Here is a 22,205-nt window from a genome sequence, read left to right on the forward strand (position 1 = left end):
ACTGATAAAGAACTGTAAAAAAATAATTAGAACATCACAATATAGTTTCTGTCCCTTTGTGTACATGCACTTGTCAAATGCAAAAAATATTTTCTAAGAAGTATTAACATATAGGAAAAAAAATAAGAATAAAATGAAATAAAGTAAGAAGAAATAAATATATATCCTATATAAATGAATATAATAAAGTGACTTTGCTCTTATGAGAACATTAAACCCCTTTTTCGGGTGACATCGGTACACAGGAAATCAATTTATCTCACGTACATCTTTATGGTTATATGTAAGAAGGCATTATTGACAATGCTGTTTATTGATTTATATAAGACGATGGGCACTAAGTCAAACTGAGGAGATCTATTCCATATTACACATGAATATGTTTACTAGCCAACAATGAACCAATAGCCCATGTGACATTCTATAATTAGCGCTGTATATGATTAAGGAAGGTTTCGGATGGTCTCGTGACTGAAGATGATCGACTAAACGCTGTGTATTTGTCCTATGTCACGAGTGTTGTAGGGCGCTACACAAGTTTTAAAACTCCGAGGTTTTTTTCATGTGAAATACAATGCGCTGTGTAAGTATGATTGTGTTCAGAAAACGTGACGTTTTAGACGTACCTGCAGATTCGTTATATATTTAATAGCTTTCTCCCTGAATCTATAATCTGATGGTCAGCCGCAGAGGTAGATAGTATCGGTGGAATTAACAAAAACGTACAGGTAAGTTATTTTTGTCGAAATTTTCAATTCTTTTAACATTTTTTTATGGATATATAAATTTGTTTACTTCATAATTAATCAAGATTTAGCAGAGGAATAATACACTCATTAGAAATTATATTTAGTAATTTAGTCACGTTTTGCGGATATTTTAAAAATTGTTTTGGGTTAAACATATTTTATCTATTGCCACAGTTTGCAAATGCATTTGAGCTATATCAAACCCCTTCTCCATTTACAATACACTGAACCTGTATCTCATAGAATGATTTTTTTAAAACAAATGTGAAAAATAAAATGTCTTGCTTGTAACGTCGGACAAGCGGACGAGTTAGGTTGGTGGATAAGAGAACAACAACACTAGCAAATGTTTAATAGAAAATTATTATTATTTACAAATTCTACAAAAAAAACGAAGTACTCGCACACTCGCTAATACACTCGCTCACATTCATTGAAAGTTCCAATTAGTTTTACACCAATAAGAGTCTCTGCACATGCCTCCCAAACTCCACAGGCGAATAATATCTCGATCCTAGACCGCAGCTTAGGTTCCTCCACACGCACGTTACATTGCTTTAAAATTATTATTACTGGAATATTCTTTTAGTATTTTTCTTTAAGTGCAAAAGATACTTACTTCTCACAATTACCACCATTGAAAAGTTTGAGCTTCTAATTTTACTTCAAGATAAGAATATTAAAAATAATTAATTGCATTCCGAAAAAAATCCATGGCACTATATCTTATATAGAATGTGCTGCTTATTGCGCATGAATCAAAATCAAAATTAATTCTTTTATATAACTTTTGTGTTAAAAAGACATATATATTTACACGATTAAACACAATTAATTGTTCAAATGATGAACATCGATTATGTTCTGTCGGCGGTGGAGCATTGCTAGTAAAGATACAAACAAAAACATGCATTCAATATATAATTGCGAATACTTCCACATGTTTGTTCTCGAAACAGATTGTTGCTTGTCTTACCTGGCCCCTTCTTGTTCTATCTTCATTTTATCGATTTACTGTAAACGCACATATTTTCGCATGCGGTAAAAATGAATTTTTTCGTGAGCGATACATAAAATACGTAAGAATATATTGTCGCGAAAATGTTTCGAATTCTGTAGAACAATAGATGTCTAAACCGGGAAATTAATTCGAATTCTGTAGACCCTTAGATGTCTAAACCGCCAAAATGTTTCGAATTCTGTAGAACCATAGAAGTCTAAACCGTGAAAATGAATCGTTTTGTGTTAGTATTTTAGCTTTAAAATGCTGCGAAATATCTTGGTGTATACAATAGTTTGAGAGATTTATAATCATCACATCAGCATAAGTTACGAAGGCGCCGGACCTAAAACAACATCCATATTTATACTTTGCAGAAAACCTTTAATGATATATCATAATTTAAAAAAAATATTTGTTAATTACCTGAGGATATTCATGATAGGAAACTACACAAATGATGAGGCTTAGGTTGATATGTACTGTGTATCACAATCTGTTCATTAGTCTGTGACGTTTATTCTAATTGCTGACCGCTCTGTTAAATATGGGTTTGTTACAGTTTATTTCTGCTACCTGTCAAGTGTGATTCACGAACTCTTTCAACCACTATGCTTTCCACATGTATATCGCTCATAAATGTTTTTGATTTTTAAATCTGCTAGCTTCATTACCATTATACGTATTGGTGTTCTACATTTTATTACGATTTTAATGGTTGTATACTGTAAAACAACTTTGTTTTGAGTGCAATTGAATTTCGCGAATACACGTGAATTCGTGAAAGCGTATCTCCGCAAAATTATAAATAAATCACTTATATTGATAGGAAGTCCCATTCAGTGTGTAAATCCGCGTATCTTTATCTTCGCAAACTAGTTTTGAAAGAGAAACCGCGAAATTTAGAAGCCACGAAAAAAACTTAGTTTACAGTATACATGTATGTCAGAAGGATTTGACATCAAGCTAGGCCTTGTCAAATTATTAATTTATATCACTTACATTCTGCTTACAGTAAAATCAGGTTAAGAGATTTGCGTCAATATGACCTGCTTTTGTTTCATTTTTATCTGTATTTTATAAGTAAGACTTTTTCACTCTGGAGGGCTATGTAGGACAAATCAATATACATGTATTGGTTTGACCTTTGACCTACACCAGGAAATTAGAAAACTGTTAAATTTTAAATATAGTATTCTATGCCTCAAATGAATACACATGTAAACAGTGGTAATGTATTTTGCAAAACTTGTGTTTCCACATGAACAGTTTTAAAGAATATAATAACACGATGGGTTTTTTTTATAAATAATTTGTCATATTTATAAGAGCCATTTCAATTTAAATAATGCCTTGAGTATCTACTTTGAGTGTTAAGTGGATCAAGCACCCGATACTCCAGGGGTTACTATCACTGACTTTATATTCAACCGTGGACTTTCTCATAGTAAAACTGAAGGCAATTAAGCATAAAACAACTGCCTTATCATAGTCTTGCAGAGAGAGTGACGCCAAACATCAAAGCCATACAGTCAGCTACAGTGGAACGTTATACAATTCCTTTGATCTACATCAAAAGATCAGTTTACCTGTTTTTAGTTTAAACGTATTTTATTGCAAACAAATTTACAGTGGGATCGTGCAAAAGTTCTTACAACTTATTAAAGTTGTAACAACTTGTGACCGATCTCATTAACCTGTTTCTTCTGGTGCCTTCAGTTTTACTTTGGGATAGTCCACGGGTGGATGTAACATCAGTGATAATAACCCCTGGAGTATCGAGGGTGGCATAAACAGACTCATTGAATGTGCCTTAACACATTTTGTCCGAAACATATAGAGAGGCTAGTTTTTGCTTTTTGATGAATATCATTTATATTTCACCGAGCGTAGTGGAAACGTTGATAGTTTTCACTATGAAAAATGTACGAAATACTTATAATAGATTTCGGTATGTTTTGTAGAAAGCTGGTGTAGAGATGTGTACCAATCCTGCTGTCGCTAAGTCTATGCAGACTCGTCTGGCTAATGATCCTATGTAAGTACTTTACACACAAAGATGAATGCTTAACACTTACAACTATCCGAGACTTCGAGTTAACTGGACTTGATATACAGAAATTTATTTGTGGCCAACAAAATAATGTAATTATACTCATTTTAACACATTTAAATTTTTGTACGAATGCGAAAAACTGTAAATTATAATCGGGGATATACAAATGTACATTTAGCGCAATTTAGCGGTTTCTCAATACAGGGAGTAACTACCCATGTTACAAGAGTCTTGCAAGAGTAATACTAGTATGCTATAATCTGTGTGTGAAAACGATAGAATGCTGTATTTTAGGATTTTTTAAAAATCTATATTTAAAAGAAAAGTATAGCGATTAAAAAACCTCTTTAGTAAAATTTGAGGTAATTTGAGGTGCAACAAAATTTAAATGTGTACTTTTTCCTGTGGTTTATTTCCATCTTAATCTATATTTCAGGCTGATCCTGAATAAAATGGCTTCTCAGAATGGATCCGTCAACCTCGGTCTGGTAATATCGTATAAATTGTTCTATATCACACTATTATTTATCAAAAGTTGTTGTGACTTAAACTAAAATCTGCAAAAAAAGTCAATTTTATGGATGTAAGGTTTGATGGGTAATATCTTTGTACAAAAATGTAAAAGGTACAGGTAATATTTTTAATGAATTACAGGGATTTCCTAATTTTGCCCCTCCGAACCACATCGCCCAGGCTCTGAGTGACGCAGCCACTGGGGAAAACCATATGTTACATCACTACACTAGGCCCTACGTAAGTAAAAGATAGCAGTGAATTAAAAAACTTGCTTAGCGCTCGGCATACAGGGAGTGGGACAACTGGTTCGCCCGTAGTCAGTATAATGTGAGGGTGGGGTGCGTTGCTTTGTGTCTTCGGCGGCATCCTTCAGTGATATAGCACTATAAAAAGGACAACAGTTCCACTATACAAGAAGACACAACATGAATATATCGCAACATACAAACAACACACCGCATACATGGGAGGCTGTCCTTACATGACCATAGCTGTTAAGATGACGTTAATTAATCAAACAAACAATCAAATACAAAACAAAATATTTTTTGTGAGTTATAACAGCTTATGCGATACTTTTCTTGACATTATCAAATCTTTAAAATAACAGCATAAATGTGGATTATTAAAGGAATTTGTCTAACCTACATGTACTAGAAGTATAGATTCTGAAGATAAGTGAATCCATTTTCATTATCTCATAATTCATTGACAAATTGAATTTTCATGTAAATATTTATCGTTGTTGTCCTCAGGGCCATCCCCGTTTAGTGAACGTCCTGGCTAAGCTATATTCCAAGCTGCTGTCGACAACACTGGACTCCACTGACCATATTCTGACCACGATAGGAGCCTTTCAGGGATTATCGTCCATCTGTCAGAGTATCATCTACCCGGGGGATGAGGTCAGTAACTGGAGATTAACCATTCCCTACCAAGAGGGTTTGATAAAGAAATCTCAACCCGAGTGGTAATTCATGAACGTCCAACCAAAGGCTTGCCGAGAGTTGGACATTCATGAGTACGCCAAAGGTTGTGACGCCACCATAGATAAGATAGATAGGGAATGTTTTTTTCTCATATCTCTCACGGTCAAAGCGGATGACAAATCAGTGAATGGTGGGAGAAAATACATCCCGTCTTTGTATATTACAGATTTACAAGATATGTCTGAAAAATCAACCTGTGTAATGTTAATAATTCCGTAAAACCAGTGTAATTTGCGTAAGTATTTTTGGGGCTGAAAATGCTGAATCCTAAAATAAATCCTAAGATAAAATACCATGATGAAAGAACCTAATCGTTTTGACGATGTCATTATAATTCATGAATTAAAAGTTGCATAAATTAACTATATGTAATATGATCCTAAAGACAATATGTTGATGTATTTGCTGATATTGTTATAGGTAATCCTACTGGAGCCGTTCTATTCCCCGTACAAGAACATGCTGGAGATGAGAGGTGCTGTGCCTGTGTTTGTACCGCTCAGACCGGTAAGTTTCTCATGTCTTAAAGTTAAGAGGAATAAAAACAAAAATAGAACTGCATTTATAATTATTAAACAAAGATTGATGGAATGAAGAATATAAGGAACTTTTTTTGCATGTGGCTAAACGTTTCATGATGTGACGACACACTCATTTCAAATTTTTCATGTCTAAAGTATTTTAATAATTGATGACTGCCACATCTTGTACCAGATTCAGAGATACGTAGTTTTTTTCATCTTTATTCGCTATTATCGACCGAGAGATTCCTTTTTTATTTATTTTACAAGCAAAATAAAGTAATTTTGAAAAAAAAGACTCAAATTGGTCTACTGAGTTAGAATAAGACTCTCATGAACCTGTAATTATGCCTCCTGGTCTATAATGATGTTTTGCAGTACGATGACGGCAGTGGTCAAAGCAGCACTAACTGGATTTTCGACAAGCAGGAACTGGAGAATGCAGTTTCAGATAAAACGAAAGCCATTTTCCTGAACACTCCCATGAACCCATTGGGCAAAGTAAGTCACAGTTATATCACACTGTATAAAGGGTTCATCCATCATCGTTTTATTTATTCATTTCAGCAAGCTATTTCATTTTTGCTAGTTACAATTTTTCGCGTAATTTCGCGTTAAAACTGCAGTAAGAAGAATTCAAATGATTTGAGGGATATAGTAGACCCATTTTATTTTCCTAGACTTACCCAGGTGGTATGATATGTATTTTATTTTATTTTAGATATGAACTTGATCATTATGTTTTACAGTACTGCCAAAATCTATTTTAAAAGATTACACTTTGTAAAATGAACGTCTATGCATTGCAAGCATTGTAATTTTCAGACGGTTGAATTAAAAGCGGTAATTACTTTTTTGGATTTAAAATTATGACACATGTAACTTTTTTAAAAGATGTAATGTCTTATATGATCTTCAGGTCTTCACCAAGGATGAGCTACAGGAAATCTCCGACCTTTGTATCAAACATAATTTACTGTGTGTGGCGGACGAGGTGTATGAATGGCTGATCTACGACAGGAAACAACATGTACGAATAGGTAGGCAGGAGAATTACATGACACCACTGTTTCTTATAATAAGGAATCGATGCCCATATATCCCAATTTCATTTCCTTCCTTTTACTTCTAAACAAAATAAATATATCTATAAATATTTAAAATGTTGACGTTCAAATAACTTTCACTGATACTTTTGGTACCCTTCACAAGGCAGTTTAATCGCAAGACAAATTTATCTTATGTTTCTATATGGGTATTCGTTATAATGGTGTCTTTCATATTTGTCTCTGTCACGTGATATTTTCTGTTGCCTTGTAGCGAGCTTCCCTAACATGTGGCAGCGTACCATTACACTGGGGAGTGCTGGGAAGAGTTTTAGCATAACGGGATGGAAGGTTGGATGGTGTATAGGCCCAAAACATCTCATCGGAGTTCTACAAAACTACCATTTCTCTTCCATCAGGACCAGCCCAACGCTAACACAGGTAAATAACCTTGAATGTGGAAGAAAGTGTAACCGTTCGGATGGTGTATAAGTCCCAAACATCTTCTCTTCCATCAGGACCAGTCCAACCTGATATATATGTTGCATCCAAGTCGCCCACACCGTTAATGCTTTGACACTTTGTATTCCAAAAGAACAAGCAGTTAAATACAAAACACACATTGCAGTTAATCGTTCATGCAATATGCAAGATATCTCTCTAACAGCATTGTAGTTCAATACTAAACGCATACATGTATTTATACGAATATTGTTGTCCAATCTTTCTCACATTGCCATAGGAAGCGGTAGCTGTTGCGTTCGAGAAGGAAATTCCCTTACTCAACACACCCGAGTCTTACTTCCAAAGTCTGTCTAAGGAGATGGAGGGCAAGAGAAACAGACTTTGTAAATACCTGGACAACGCCGGGTTCAAGGCCATCGTACCGGACGGGGGCTACTATATTATAGCCGACATATCCAATATACTGAGTAAGTAAACGATATCGGACTCTTTCTTATGTGGATATGAAGGATAGAAATATTCTACCCGAGGCACATACAATGTAGTAAAACAAGAGGCTTTTTTTACAACATTTCGTGATCCTGAGGTAGAATATCCCTATCCCTCATATCCACATATGAAAGAGTATTTTTCTCATACCTTGATCTTTTGTTACAATTTTACCATTACCACATTAGCCGTAAACCAATCCATTTTGGCGAGCATTAATTGTGGTTTCCTAGTAAGAGGGAAAACCGCGCGAAAACAATCATCTCAAATTTCGGAATTCAAATAAAAGTATTTAAAGCAGAGCTCGCGAAATGAAATTATATCGAATTCATGGTACATATTGAAAGCGCAAAAATTTACCAACGCGGATATAACGTGGGTACCAGTATATTTGTATTTACATATGACAATTTGTAAAGTACAATATATTTTAACTTCATTCTAGTGCATACTCAGGAGAACGGGAAAATCTCAGAGGAGGCGCTTGACTACAGATTCGCTAAATGGGCGGTCACAGAAAAGGTCAGAGGTCACGAACTAACTAGTGCCATGTAGTAAATGCGGTATTACAACTATAATTAACATGCACCAAAATTTTTGTTTGTTTGTTTGATTGAGTTTTACGGCCCATCCACAACAAAGGTCATTTAGGGCCAAACTACAAGGCAGGCATTAGTATTAGGATATAAACAAGGACTGTATCTGAAAGATAAGGATAAGACAAAGCCAAGCAAAAACTAAAACAAAATTGTAAATGTTGATTAAATAAAAGGAGTTGCATAGGATAAAATAGTTTGTCTAAAAAACACAAGTTGAAACAGTGAGTGTTGCGTTGATATGAATATAAGATAAGATGAGAAAACGTTCAATTTTTGTTAAAAATGCCGATCTCTTTGAGATAGTTGAAAATGTACCAAAATCTAACTGTTTCAAATACTTAGGGCACAATGAAAATGCCCAAAACTTGAAAATTCATAAAATGTATAGATGCGAATTAGGAAACAAAATATGAAGCCAAACGTGATATCAGAATCTTCTTTAATTATTCAGTCAAAGTTTAATCTATTTTGCTGCCGATTTAAAACTAATGATTACACTTTTATTCAACTTCCTTTGTTATGCTCATATTTTTTCATGTCAAAATGAAGTTATTTTCTTCAGGAACTGTTTTATAATAAAATGAAGATTCTTTTTCTTCAGAAACTCTGCGTATTACCCATGTCTATATTCTATTCGGAGGCACATCGACATCTGTGTGAGAAATATGTACGGATTTGTTTTGTTAAGGTAAATATCTCATTACAATAGCAGCACAACTTTGCTAGCCAAAGGTACTGTAGTCTACGATACTGCAGGTAGAGTGTCGGACCACTAGCGAAGTCGATACATGTACAAATAACAATAAAACAGTTGATATTAGAGTTAGCTGAGAATATATTGTAATTGTGTTTTGAAGCTATCGATTTTAATCATCATTTCCCGCTAAAATGTATCCTATATGTAAAATTACACGTGTCAATCATTTCAGTTTGTTCGTCTAATTCATTAATTTATTCATAAATCCTTTCACGATAATCTTTTTTTTTCGTGCATTCAGTAATTCTTTCCTCCTCACAACCAACTTTTTATTCGTTTGTTCATTTATTAAACCATATTTTTTATATTTCACCTTACATCATTTATTAAATACTTTTTAATCTATAGTTATATATCGATACTTTAATTTGCGGGGACAAATACAAGTACATAGCTTTTATTGTCAATTTCCATTCCATAGTTATTTTTCATTTCTCTGTTGTAGACTGATGAAACACTGGAGAAAGCGAAAGAAATACTGGATGAATGGAAGGAATGATAATAAAACATTCTGGACTTGATCTAGATCAAACTCTTTCTTACATTCTCTTTTAAAACCCAGCTATCTGTACTGACCTCATTGGGTGTTTCACCACTGGCCAAATGCGTAATCAACACATCATGTTGAATTTGTTGTTGTCCAATATTAATATTCGTTCTCCCATTTCAACAAACTATTTTAGTGGGGTTTGTTCCTATCATGAATTGACATTTCTCTCGCCGATTTGTCACCGGTTTAAGTCTGGTGAATTTCTCTGTCGACCTTTAGGGCATGACGTTTTGTCAGCTGTTTTAGCCGTTGTGGATATCTCTGTCGATTCTTAGGAAATTACGTTTTGCGTTCAGATGTAAGGTAGTATATCGGCATGCAGTAAAAATCTAAGCCAGTATAAAACCTTTTTAGGGCGCTTACTGCATAACCTTAAATATTTGTGAATATATATTTCGTGGTTTAGAGTTTGGCATCATTTCGACGATAGAAATATGTGTGGTTATGCGATGGAGCAATAGTCACAGTTCTATGAAAACAAAATTCGGTTTATATTTGTCCTTTTGCAGCAACCATGAAAACAACTTTCAATTTTTTTACACAACGAACACTTTTTATGAAGTATTACGGCAAAGGCAAATTTAATTAGACGACCTTTCGAATTCATTTAATAAGACGCTACTGCCAGTACTATCTACTGCCAGTACGATCATTATGATCTACCAGAGTTCATCGGGGTATGAAAGAAATTTTGTTTGCAAACTGTGTGAATCCGCGACCAAAGGAAGTCACACTGAAAATTCAGAATGAGTACTATATTTAGCAGTCATGGTATTAAATCTCGACAATCTACTGATATTGTTTTAACCACCATTATCTCAGAACTAATTATTTTATTTTGATGTACAATATTTATGTAACCATACAGTTTAGTGTGATAACAAATACTATGATATATAATTTAACGTTTTAACCAAGAACCTTTTTTGTTATATTTATTGTAAGTTATAATAACACATGCAGAGATAAAACATGTAATGATTTCAAAGTATAGGGTGAAGACAAAGATATATAGATCTAATATTTTAACCATGAACCGTTTTATTTTATTTACGTAGTTAGAATACCACATACATTATAAAGGGATATAACATGTACTGATTGAAAAGTATAAATTGTAGACGTACATGTATTTATTTTTACACAACCAATTCAAATTTAATCACAAATTAGATTAAGCACAAGTGAGTGCAATGTTGAATTTGTGCATTCATGATTATTGGTTATCAAAGACTTACAGAAATTCGATCATCGCAAACTTACGCGCAAAGTTTCTAGAACTGAATGTGCTATACTATTATTTCCACTGAAATATGTGGCTTTAAAGTTTTAATATTTTTATAATAAAACCTATTGTAAGGTATATACATTTACCATATCTGTATTGGGTAAAACGATTTGGCACAAGTAAGAACTACTGATGAACTCATCTCCTTACAGATTTGTAGTTACATGTACATAGACAAGAGATGACAGTACAGATTGGAAACTTACATACACATAAAAGCGAAGTTAATTTAAATTAACATGCACAAAACATACCATAAGTCGACGATAATTTAAAATATGTACGTTTGAAGTATTACCATTGTAATTTAAAACACCAGAAAATTTTGTATGAATATTGTATATTGTATAAGACGGAACAGAAGATTATTTATTGGCAAAATATCCTCTTAATTACCTATTCATATAACTTAAAATTGGATTAATGCATTTCATTTAGAATTCAATGTATAAAGTTTATCAATATGTCAAAAATGTATTTTATTTCAGTAAAAATGATGCTATTGTTAGAACATGGAGGTATAAACGGAATGTTGTGACTTGATATCAAGTGCTACTTATTTTTAACAAAGCATGCCACTTCCTAGTACTAAAACCAAACAAGCATCTCAATCAGTTTATTTATTGGAGAACATGACATTTACCTCTTCTCTTTAATGGTTATTGGGATATTTGCAAAGTAAACATGTTATTAAGTATAAAGATATGAAATATAAAAAGATTAATGAAGATGAAATAGGGAAGATGTCTGCCATTTCGTCAGTTCGAATATCATATTCACCTTGTCTCACGAATGTTTTTTTTATAGTTGGCATATTTACTCAGAGTATAATGAAACAAAAAAGTATCGAATATAATAAGGTCACAATGGTCAGTGGAGGTCAAATTGGACAGAAATTATGTTTTCACTTGTACTAAAGATGTTTAGATACACCGACCAGATGACCCAAGATCTTTAAGTTTTGTGTTATTTCTGTTTTAGAGTTTTGTTATTTATTAATATAAAACTTTTTTTCTAATAAAATAAATATTTACTCAACTTGTTATGTTTTGTCATATTATTCCTAGTTGAATTTGTTTTGTGTAAAGTATAACAGAAGGCTAAAAACCGCCCCTTGCAGCACCGTTATAATTACACTTAAATCATAATCTTGGTTAGTCCAAATTAGGAATCGGGGGCCCAGTTGGTCAAAAGGTGATTAGGCTAACGACAATTTTTAAATCAAGGTAAAATATTTTCTGGTAATACAAATTTTACAAACATTTGAAAAGAATCTTTGAGAACTCCATCCTTTACCTGCTTGCTGAGTTTAGTGAAGATTTAATCACAAATTTTGCAGCAAATGAGAAATGAAAATTTCACTAATCATGTGATTAAGGTAACCATACTTTGAACAACCGGGCCCAGCTCTTTACTGAACGGCAGATTGAGATTCAGACTAAGATAAGTTTTTTGCACTAGTGGAAATGAAGACCAACGAAATAAATTTTAAAGAAAAATATCTAACATACCGCTCAGATATACTTTTTAATTACTTTGTGCATATGTTGTACACTTTTGATAGTCTGCAAATGTTCTCCTAGTCTCCAACAAATTTGTTTCCTCATCTCTGTAAATTTTTCGTTTTCATTAAAATTGTTTTAAAAGTAAAATTAATTTTCTGTGAACTTGCCCATTACGACATAAATTTGTATTTTCAGAATAACATGACTTAATAGATTCATTACTGCTTTAATATATTTTGAAAATTACCTTTTTGTTTAAATTTTAATGAAGAAAAGAAAATGCAAACAAATTTTCATATAATAATACATATAACTTTATTATAAAATATAAATTTGATGTACTACACATTCAATTGTCTCAGCTTTGTTTTCATAAGGACGATATTCATTATCTCATTTTAAAAAAGTGACTTCAGTTATTCTTATAACAATGTAGCTGATATTGTTAATGGGGTCATACGAACCCACATTAGCATTTCATGTTATTGAAGAAGTCTTTTGCCAAGCATTTCAATATCAAGAAATACAAACTTACAGCCAGGAAGGTTCTAGAAGGCGCTAAGTTAATTTCGTGGAGAGAATACAGTGTAGTCAGAGACAAATGCGTCAGAAACCAAAACTCACAACCTAGAGATCATACTGATGTTCAATTGGTAACTAAACTTATATATTTGCTCCTAGATTTACAGTTAAAACACTTTTAAGCAGACTTAAAATGAAAACATGATTGTATATAAACTAAGTCTATCCTATACTGAACATTTTCCCTTCTTCTGTCGGCTAAATAAATCAAAGCAACAAAATATTTGGATGAGCCTGGTGTCAATGATTATGAATTTGTGAAGGCCAGCACATTATACTCTGTTGTTTCATATTACAAAGTTAGTAAATTCACACCACTTTCTCAAAAAAATATGACCTTCGCAAGCACATGACATCACAATCAATACCTACCCTCAGGGGCAGATAACTCTGTCATATACAAAAACAGAATACAGACCTGATATACACACATTACAGTATCAGATAGACCCAGCAATGTCATTTGAATGGAAAGAATGTTCGAAGAACAATGACTGAAGTGTTGAAAGCATGAGTACCTGGAGAAAAGCCACCGAGCGGCAACCAGTACTGGAAACTGCCCCACATGGATTTCAAACTCACTACCCAGAGGTGGAGGGATTGTGGTAATGTGTCTCTTGGCCACTACAGCCTTTTCTGAACAGTGGAGACAAAAAGATAATGATTGCAGTCATCAGAATTTGTCAATTCAGTTAAAATCTTCATGAGAGCACAATCTGTTCTTTTTGTGTTGAGCCTTCGTCAGTAATATGTGGTACCAACACTGGAAACCTATTTATTGTTATACACATTAGGTTTGTAGTTTACTTGTCTTTTTATTTAACTTGTCCATGACCGATGTGTGAAGACACTTCTGTAGAACTGAATATAGAGTTTGTGAGGAACTAACACACTGGTTCATAGCCTGAAAATAAACAAAATGGTAACCATAGTGACAGCTCAAAAAGAAATAAATATAGAGTTTGTGAGGAAATGACACACTGGTTCATAGCCTGAAAATAAATAAAATGGTAACTTTAGTGACAAAGGCTCAAAAAGAAATAAATATAGAGTTTGTGAGGAAATGACACACTGGTTCATAGCCTGAAAATAAATAAAATGGTAACCTTAGTGATAAAGGCTCAAAAAGAAATAAATATAGAGTTTGTGAGGAACTGACACACTGGTTCATAGTCTGAAAATAAATAAAATAGTAACCTTAGTGATAAAGGCTCATATTGAAATATATATAGAGTTTTCGAGGAAATGACACACAGTCAGTTTTTGAGAAATCCAAGCCTGATCAAGTCCAAGTTTCCTTTATCCATGCCACTGGATTAAGAAATTGTGGCTGATACTTGTACGTCTGGTGTAGTCCAAGACACCAGACTTAGACAATCTGACTGCGATATATATCTTATTGTCTGGTGTGGCCTGAAACACTGACTCTGACATCTTAATGAAAAATTTGAATTTTCTCATTCAACGTGATTAGTGGATGGGACAGAAGGACCTCACGCCATTATAGAAGCAAACTTTAAAAAGTCAACAATTAACATTCAATAAAATTTCATACTTCTTTTATGTTTAGTGTAGGACTCAAAATCTGCCAAACAAAATCTGTGTTACCGCTGCATTATGGCATCTGACGGATACGAAACTGCTAATCCCGGAATTAGACTTTGTGTATTACAGAGTAAGCTCCCTTGTAGGTAGGTATCCATTATATTTATGACATCATTATTTTGTGAGCACAATTTAAGTAATATCGACTTCTCTGAAAAGTATGAAGTTACACTCGCAAACACATAACGTCACAATCAATACCTATACCTGCAAGGGAACATAACTCTGTAATATGCAAATACAGAATACTTGAACTCACCTTTTTGATGGCTTCAAATTCAATTTCTCCCTTAGAAGTGATAGCTGAGACTTGGTTGAGTGAAGGCATGTATCCGACAGTGACACTGCCGTGGTTCTCTGGGTTATCGTCCTACAAACACATAAATACTACATATGACAAAGGACTGCAGATACAATACAAGAGACTTTTCTGGTTTTAAAACCAAGACTGCGATACAATAAAAAGATGCTTTGTCTGGTCTGTCGTCCTCCAAAAAAAAAAAAGGCGTACATGTATCAGTCTGTCGCCTCGCCATAAATGATATAAATGAGCTGTCACCTATAAGCTTTATGTCAATGAACTTTGTAAAGACCTTTATTACAGAATTTGAATCTAGCTGGCATAAATATGAAAATCTTTTAAGTAGCTTCGTATTTTACAAAAAAAAAAAATTATTTGATTTATCTTTCTTTACATTGAAAGTGTAAAAACTCTTACAGATTTTAAAATCTCACCTGTGATTTGTATTCCTCGCTCTCTGTGGGATCCAGGAGGGTAAGACTGTCGGCGATTCTCTGACACAAAAAACATTAAAATCAGTTATGTTTACTCTCTCAGCATCTAAAATTCATCCTCATTTAAATAACTCCCTGTTGTTGTGAGGAAATCTGTAAATAATTGCCTTCAGAATATTTAAAGTATATAGTTGAAATTCAAAGTACCTTGCACTGCTAGCATGACCCTATGTCAGTCTACAGTCCATAGAAGCTGTTAGTTTATCTGGAGGTTTTGACAAAATGACTCCCTGTCAAATAGACAAGTGATCAGGTGAAACAGGAGATGAGAAAATGTAATGACAAGACCAGGATTCAAAACCGGGACCTACAAACACTAGATAAATGCTCTACCGCTGAGCTACCTGGTCACTGATGATCAACTCAGTCCAATTTTGCTACATAGGTAGCTCATTTCTTAGAGTAATTAGCTTAAGCTATCTTGTTCTGTATATTCAAGGGTTCAAAACCTGGTCTGTCCGTTACATTTATTCCATCACAGTTACATATACTTACCACAGAACAGCCCACGACAAGATCATACATCTCTACTCCTGCGTTAGCCAGCGCTACTGAAGCACAGGTGATTGACGCTGCCAGAGCTGGAAAAGAAATGAGGATACTTTAAGTATGTTTTACTACTTAGAATTAAAGTAAATGCTTTCCTGTGTTAATTGAAGTCTAGAGGCTGAGAGATAGTGTATGTATAAGATATCATGCATGAATTTATTGAACAGGATCTTAGATCCACACAAGTTGAAAGTTTAATTTGTTGGACAGGTGTTAAGATAGTTTAGTTAAAATACTCTTTGCAGTATGCAAGCTTGATCTTCAACTGTTGTATGAATTATACACAGTCTCACAGCTATACAAGGAATTGTATCAAATATGAGCTTAAATCATTCTGTAGATTTTATTTTAATTTACCTGATCCGTCGTTCTGTAGCACAGTAACATATATGTCTACCTGAGCCTTCGGGAATTTGTGCTGAAAAAAATTAATTAAAAATTCAGATTATTTTTCGTCTAATGAACACAGCTGAACCAATCACACTGCAAAATGCAATATTTCTATTTATAAACATTTTTTTGGTCACATTTCAGTGATATTGTTGGCTACGTTTAATCATGACACACCTCACTCACACACTTACAGGATATACAAACTTATACATACTCAATTCTGGTCAATTCATTTTTTATCCTATACACACATGCCAAAACATTCACACACACTTACAAATTATACAACATATACAAAAATGTACAATAGGGGAAGAGAGAGAGAGAGAGAGAGAGAGAGAGAGAGAGATTCATCCTCATTTAAATAACTCCTGTTGCTGTGATCTGAAATCTGTAAATTATTGCCTTCAGAATATTTAAAGTAAATATAGTTGAAATTCAAAAAGTACCTTGCACTGCTAGCATGACCCTATGTCAGTCTACAGTCCATAGAAGCAGATGTTAGTTTATCTGGAGGTTTTGACAAAATGACTCCCTGTCAAATAGACAAGTGATCAGGTGAAACAGGAGATGAGAAAATGTAATGACAAGACCGGGATTCAAAACCGGGACCTACAAACACTAGATAAATGCTCTACCGCTGAGCTACCTGGTCACTGATGATCAACTCAGTCCAATTTTGCTACATAGGTAGCATTTCTTAGAGTAATTAGCTTAAGCTATCTTGTTCTGTATATTCAAGGGTTCAAAACCTGGTCTGTCCGTTACATTTATTCCATCACAGTTACATATACTTACCACAGAACAGCCCACGACAAGATCATACATCTCTACTCCTGCGTTAGCCAGCGCTACTGAAGCACAGTGATTGACGCTGCCAGAGCTGGAAAAGAAATGAGGATACATTAAGATATTTTTTACTACTTAGAATTAAAGTAATGCTTTCCCAGTTAAATTGAATTCTAGGAGGCTGATAGATAGTTTATGTTATAAGGATATCAGCATTAATTGAATTGAACAGGGATCTTAGATCCACACAAGTTGAAAGATTAATTTGTTGGACAGTTTACAGATAGTTTCGGTTAAAATACACTTTGCAAGTCAATGCAAGCTTGATCTACAACTGTTGTGATGAATTAAATACACAGTCACACAGCTATCCAAGTAATTAGTGAATCCAATAATTGAGCATAAAACATTCTGATATATTTTATTTTTAATTTACCTGAACCGTCGTTTCTGTATCACAGTAACATATTATGGTCTACCTGAGCCTTCGGGAATTATTGTGCTGAAAAAAATTAATTAAAAATTCAGATTATTATTTCGTCTAATGAACACAGCAAGAACCAGATACACACTGGCAAAATTCAATATTTTCTAATTTATAAAACACATTTCTTTTGTCGTCCACAATTACAAGTAGATATTGTTGGCTACTTATTAAAGCGAGTCACTTTTAACGAGCAGAAAGCTAGTCAAGACAAGTATTACCATCCCTTGCGCGTAGAAATGAATTATAGCGAATTCAGAAAAGAACTTGGACTGTTTTCCTCATGAAACTATCAAAACAAAACTATTATATATAGTGGTAACTTCATCACTTCTGTAATCTCCGCCAGTTGAAACAGATCCAAGAGTCCTTCCTCACATGTAAAACATAAGAACCTAGTACAAAGTGTGAGATAAATACTGTTCCAACAGAACTTACCATAACAGAACTGCTGGATTCTAGAGGCCTTTCCAGATAAATGTAACTGCGAAAAGACCTTCTCCTCGTTGTCTAGTAGGTCTATTACCGTCGGTAATCGACAAGATAAAGTTGTGCGTATATAAACACAAACAGTTTGATGATAACCTTTCAGTACTGGAAAATCTTCTCTACGGCCAGACATCTCTGGGACCATAACTGAAATTTTTTCATTTATATATTGTAACGATCAAAATACAAATTTCAATAAACATGATATTGCGACAATTTGTGCCTAGGGAACGCCTTAACCATTATATAATAAAGTGAAGGTTGCCACGCTTATTAGGAAACCAAAATGTAAGTTATTGAACAAAAAAAACCTCTAAAAAGTCTGCCAGATTTACCACTACCCCCATATTAATGACACATTACGTCTGTCACACTTTACACAGTAAACTAGCATATGCATGCCTTTTGATTTCTTTTGAAGATACAATTATGACCTTTTGTGATTCACATGTGAAAGGACTCACACAATATTGGGGTATACAAGTGACGAAGTTGTACTAGTGATTACTTACAACAGCACACAATCACTTGGTGTGTTACGTCCTTGTTACCATGTAGAGCAGATCCTCCTCCTCGCCTTGGCTTAATCACGGTACAGCCTTCCACTGACTATCCAGCATCCAAGTCATATTATATTCACAAGATCTCATGTCTACATAAACGCTGTCTATAACAGCTAATTGTCACTAAGATCCTATCAACAGGAGTATGTGTGCCCTTTTCTGCATCAGTGAAGTTTCCAAAAGATCTGAAGACTTCCTCATTGTTTTGCGTCCCAAACAAAGGCCTAATGGTGGAGATGTACATTTAAGTTATAAGTAAGAGCAACAAGAGGCAACACTACAACCTTATACATTTTCACTTTCAGAGCTATGTCTTCTCCTAAGAAATTGAAACACAGCAATATGAAACTTTTTCTTTATAGCATATCCTCTAGCACTAGCATGTATTAGCCATATCTAGCAGTCTTGCATCTATGGGCAGTACAATACAAAATCATTATATCACAACTAACACAACATGGCACATCTTAATGCAACATAAGACTATACTAAAAAAAAAATCTGCACACTTGATATTAACTTTATGAACAACGCTATGGAATCTGTAAAGCTTAAGTTCTTAGAACATTGATACATTATTAAGAAATATGTAAACCATTATTCAAAAGATAATCTCACCGACAATTTCCAAGCAAACAATCACATGTATCATTGTGTCAAACTCATCTCCTCACATAATTTTAATGATCAGAAGGCTTAATGTTTTTAATTTTATTAAACAATAGAACCACAAAAACTAATGATTTCCACAGTATTACAACGCATTACACATTGAATAATATCTATTGTATGTCAGATTTTACACATTTATTTCTAAATCAATCAACTGAGTGTACGATTTCTATGTACAAAATGTAACTACGAAGAAGCGACAACAATGTAGCGCCCCAGGAACCAGGATTCAAGCCCCAGGACCTCCAAACACTAGACGATAAAAGCTCTACCGGGCTTAGCTATTCAGTATGGTCAAGGATACTGTCAGACCCATTCGAATCTCCCTACATATAAGAAACAATTACACAAATAATCCGTGACCATCCCAGCATCCATGTTCAAATTGCTTTCAAAATCTGCTAGTGTTAAATGGGCATCTCTAGTGATATATATGAAGGTCCGGTCTATTGAAGAGTGACCTTTCTGTATAATATCAATCTATAGTATTAGGCCAAATCGGAGTCGCAACTTGTGTCAGTCAGGGAGAACGTCCATCAGTTCTTTTCTCTGAAAGGGCCTACAAAAGAAAACAATATAAGATACAATTTGTTGGATGTACATATGATCAGAAAAACATATAATAGAATACAAAAAATAATAATAGTGTTTCTGATGTAATAATGTGCAGTACAATAACAACGGTCATTACGTCAGCGTCACATTGATTTACAAACCTGGACTTCACTTTGTTTAACATAACTATACGCGAATTTTTGTTTCTTCTGGTCCAGTCAATTCGTCTGGGAGTCTGTCGGCATAATGAGAAAGTGTTTAGAAGAGTCAAGTTCCACATGGAGTTCCCAAACACGGAAGTGTGTAATGAACAAACTAAAAAATATACCCGAAAAGCGTAATAAAAAAATCCCGGATAATACTAACTAATTTATTGTAAAAAGGATCCGGATATATACCGGACACCAGTAAATATGGACTGCTTAGAACTATTCAAATATTTCTTCTTCTTGTTTTTTTTCATTTTCTTTTGTTGAAAACGTCTTCATCTTTTAATTGATTTCGTTAAAATTAGTATATACGTTTTTTCATGTGTACAATGGCAGAATGTTGTTTTCGTCTGTCGAATGAGTAACGCTAATCATATTAATTAAAGGCCCACTACTTACCGAAACGGCTTTTAATATTATTAAAATATGGAATGTAAAAACAAGATCGATAATTTCGTAGAATCGCAAAAATTAATTAACTTAACCGTTAATACTACAAATTCATCACATTCATAACGAATATTGTTGTAAAAATAAATAAAAATGTTTATTTTTCATAACGCGTGGTCGTATTATGTTCCGTGCCGTCGTCCCCTGAAATACCGCGGCGGTAGTATTGACTATCACTGCGTCCAGACGTGCAGAAACAAGCGAATTTACTCTCCACTGTTTTCATGATATTACGCAGGAAATCTTGCATATGTTTGGTGTGCGTAACCTTCATTTTAGGTCAATACGGTATATAATTTTCTGAGGTTATTAATGTTTTTTAATAAACCTTTATATTTTTGCTCCGAAAGGTAAATGGGCCTTATAACTGGAACATCATACAAATGTACAGTAAGCATTATATAGTAAAGAATTATCATCTATACATTTTGTATTTTGTTCAATATATTTTTTGTATATTTCTTATCTGAAAATACTTTCGAAATTCTTCATTGAGGACATCCTTGGTAATCCAGGGGTTACCTATCACTGTCGATTTATTCACCCCTGAAAAAGTTTAATACAAAATTGAAAGCTCAATCTTATATCAGAAAAGGCATAAAGATCGGTAATTCAAAAGACCATGTGGCTTTGAAGTTTGAGCTGTCTCTATGATTTTCAATGGAAGCTCGCTGCAGGTCTGTGATTGAGGTCACTTTTTTTTTTCTTCTGAACTGCCATAGGGAAATGTTTCCCTGTTGGTATCGAGGAAGTAAAAGTGAAGAGTTTTTACGTTACCGTGACGCTTATATAAAACGTTTCGGGGCACGAGAAAAGATAGGAAATTGGGAGTAGGAAGAGTGGAGGATTCGTCTGCTATACCTATATATCTATTAATTTGGAAGACGACTCCTAGATCCTAAAAAGTCCACCACGGCATCGTGCTAGCAGTAACTAGCCCTACCCAGTCAAGAGTCAGGGGGAAAGGTAAGTGGAACCTAGCCTATCAATTTGGTATACTAGATTCCTATAAATTTGAAAGCCCTTCTAATTTATAAACTATGTAAATAAATATTTAAACAAATAACGCTGTACCTATACTAGACCTCTAGTTATCACACCTACTCTTCATCGAAAGACCGCAGAGGGGGTTTTATCGTGCAAGGCTGGGCATCCTCACACGGGAAGGTATCGAGGATTGAAGGCAGACCTAACTTGGCATATATTTGGTCAATGTAAAAATTATCCAAAGTAATCTTTGAAAGCAATTGAAATTTTTGCCCAAGAGTTCCACCAACTTCACTTAATACCGGTGTTGTCCCTTAAGAATGTTCTCATGCTGGTCCTTAGGACCTGCTAAGTCTAAAAGGTTACTGTCTCTGACTGAAAGTAACGGGTCCTTACAAAGTTACAATTCATCCTTCATCCTTGTAGTTTATGTAATTTACAAATATATACTAATTATTTAACTTGACGCTACCCAATTTGGAACACTTCCCAAAATGGAACACTTTTAAAAGATGTGATACAGAATTTTCACGACATCTAAAGTGATACATGT

The 22,205-nt window shown here is 34.1% G+C and overlaps 2 protein-coding genes across 2 annotated transcripts; one reads left to right on the forward strand and one right to left on the reverse strand.

The window, feature by feature from the left end:
* The first annotated feature begins 520 nt into the window (after positions 1-520).
* Positions 521-12,050, forward strand: LOC138308927 (kynurenine--oxoglutarate transaminase 3-like). Its single transcript, XM_069249984.1, has 13 exons — positions 521-728; positions 3,714-3,787; positions 4,242-4,293; positions 4,460-4,558; positions 5,077-5,226; positions 5,731-5,817; positions 6,210-6,332; positions 6,751-6,871; positions 7,152-7,318; positions 7,620-7,809; positions 8,277-8,353; positions 9,032-9,118; positions 9,633-12,050. The coding sequence occupies exons 2-13, from the start codon at positions 3,729-3,731 to the stop codon at positions 9,684-9,686; spliced, it is 1,266 nt and encodes a 421-aa protein (XP_069106085.1). The 5' UTR covers positions 521-728; positions 3,714-3,728; the 3' UTR covers positions 9,687-12,050.
* Positions 12,051-13,799: 1,749 nt separating this feature from the next.
* LOC138309597 (exosome complex component MTR3-like) lies at positions 13,800-18,563 on the reverse strand. Its single transcript, XM_069250820.1, has 8 exons — positions 18,552-18,563; positions 17,680-17,693; positions 17,253-17,337; positions 16,419-16,479; positions 16,008-16,093; positions 15,453-15,512; positions 14,977-15,087; positions 13,800-14,016 (listed from the first exon to the last, which is right to left on the reverse strand). Exons 1-8 carry the CDS (start codon positions 18,561-18,563, stop codon positions 13,903-13,905), a joined length of 543 nt encoding a protein of 180 aa, XP_069106921.1. The 3' UTR covers positions 13,800-13,902.
* Positions 18,564-22,205: the final 3,642 nt, after the last annotated feature.

The sequence above is a fragment of the Argopecten irradians genome, chromosome 15 (assembly GCF_041381155.1).
Source record: "Argopecten irradians isolate NY chromosome 15, Ai_NY, whole genome shotgun sequence".
Taxonomy (NCBI): domain Eukaryota; kingdom Metazoa; phylum Mollusca; class Bivalvia; order Pectinida; family Pectinidae; genus Argopecten; species Argopecten irradians.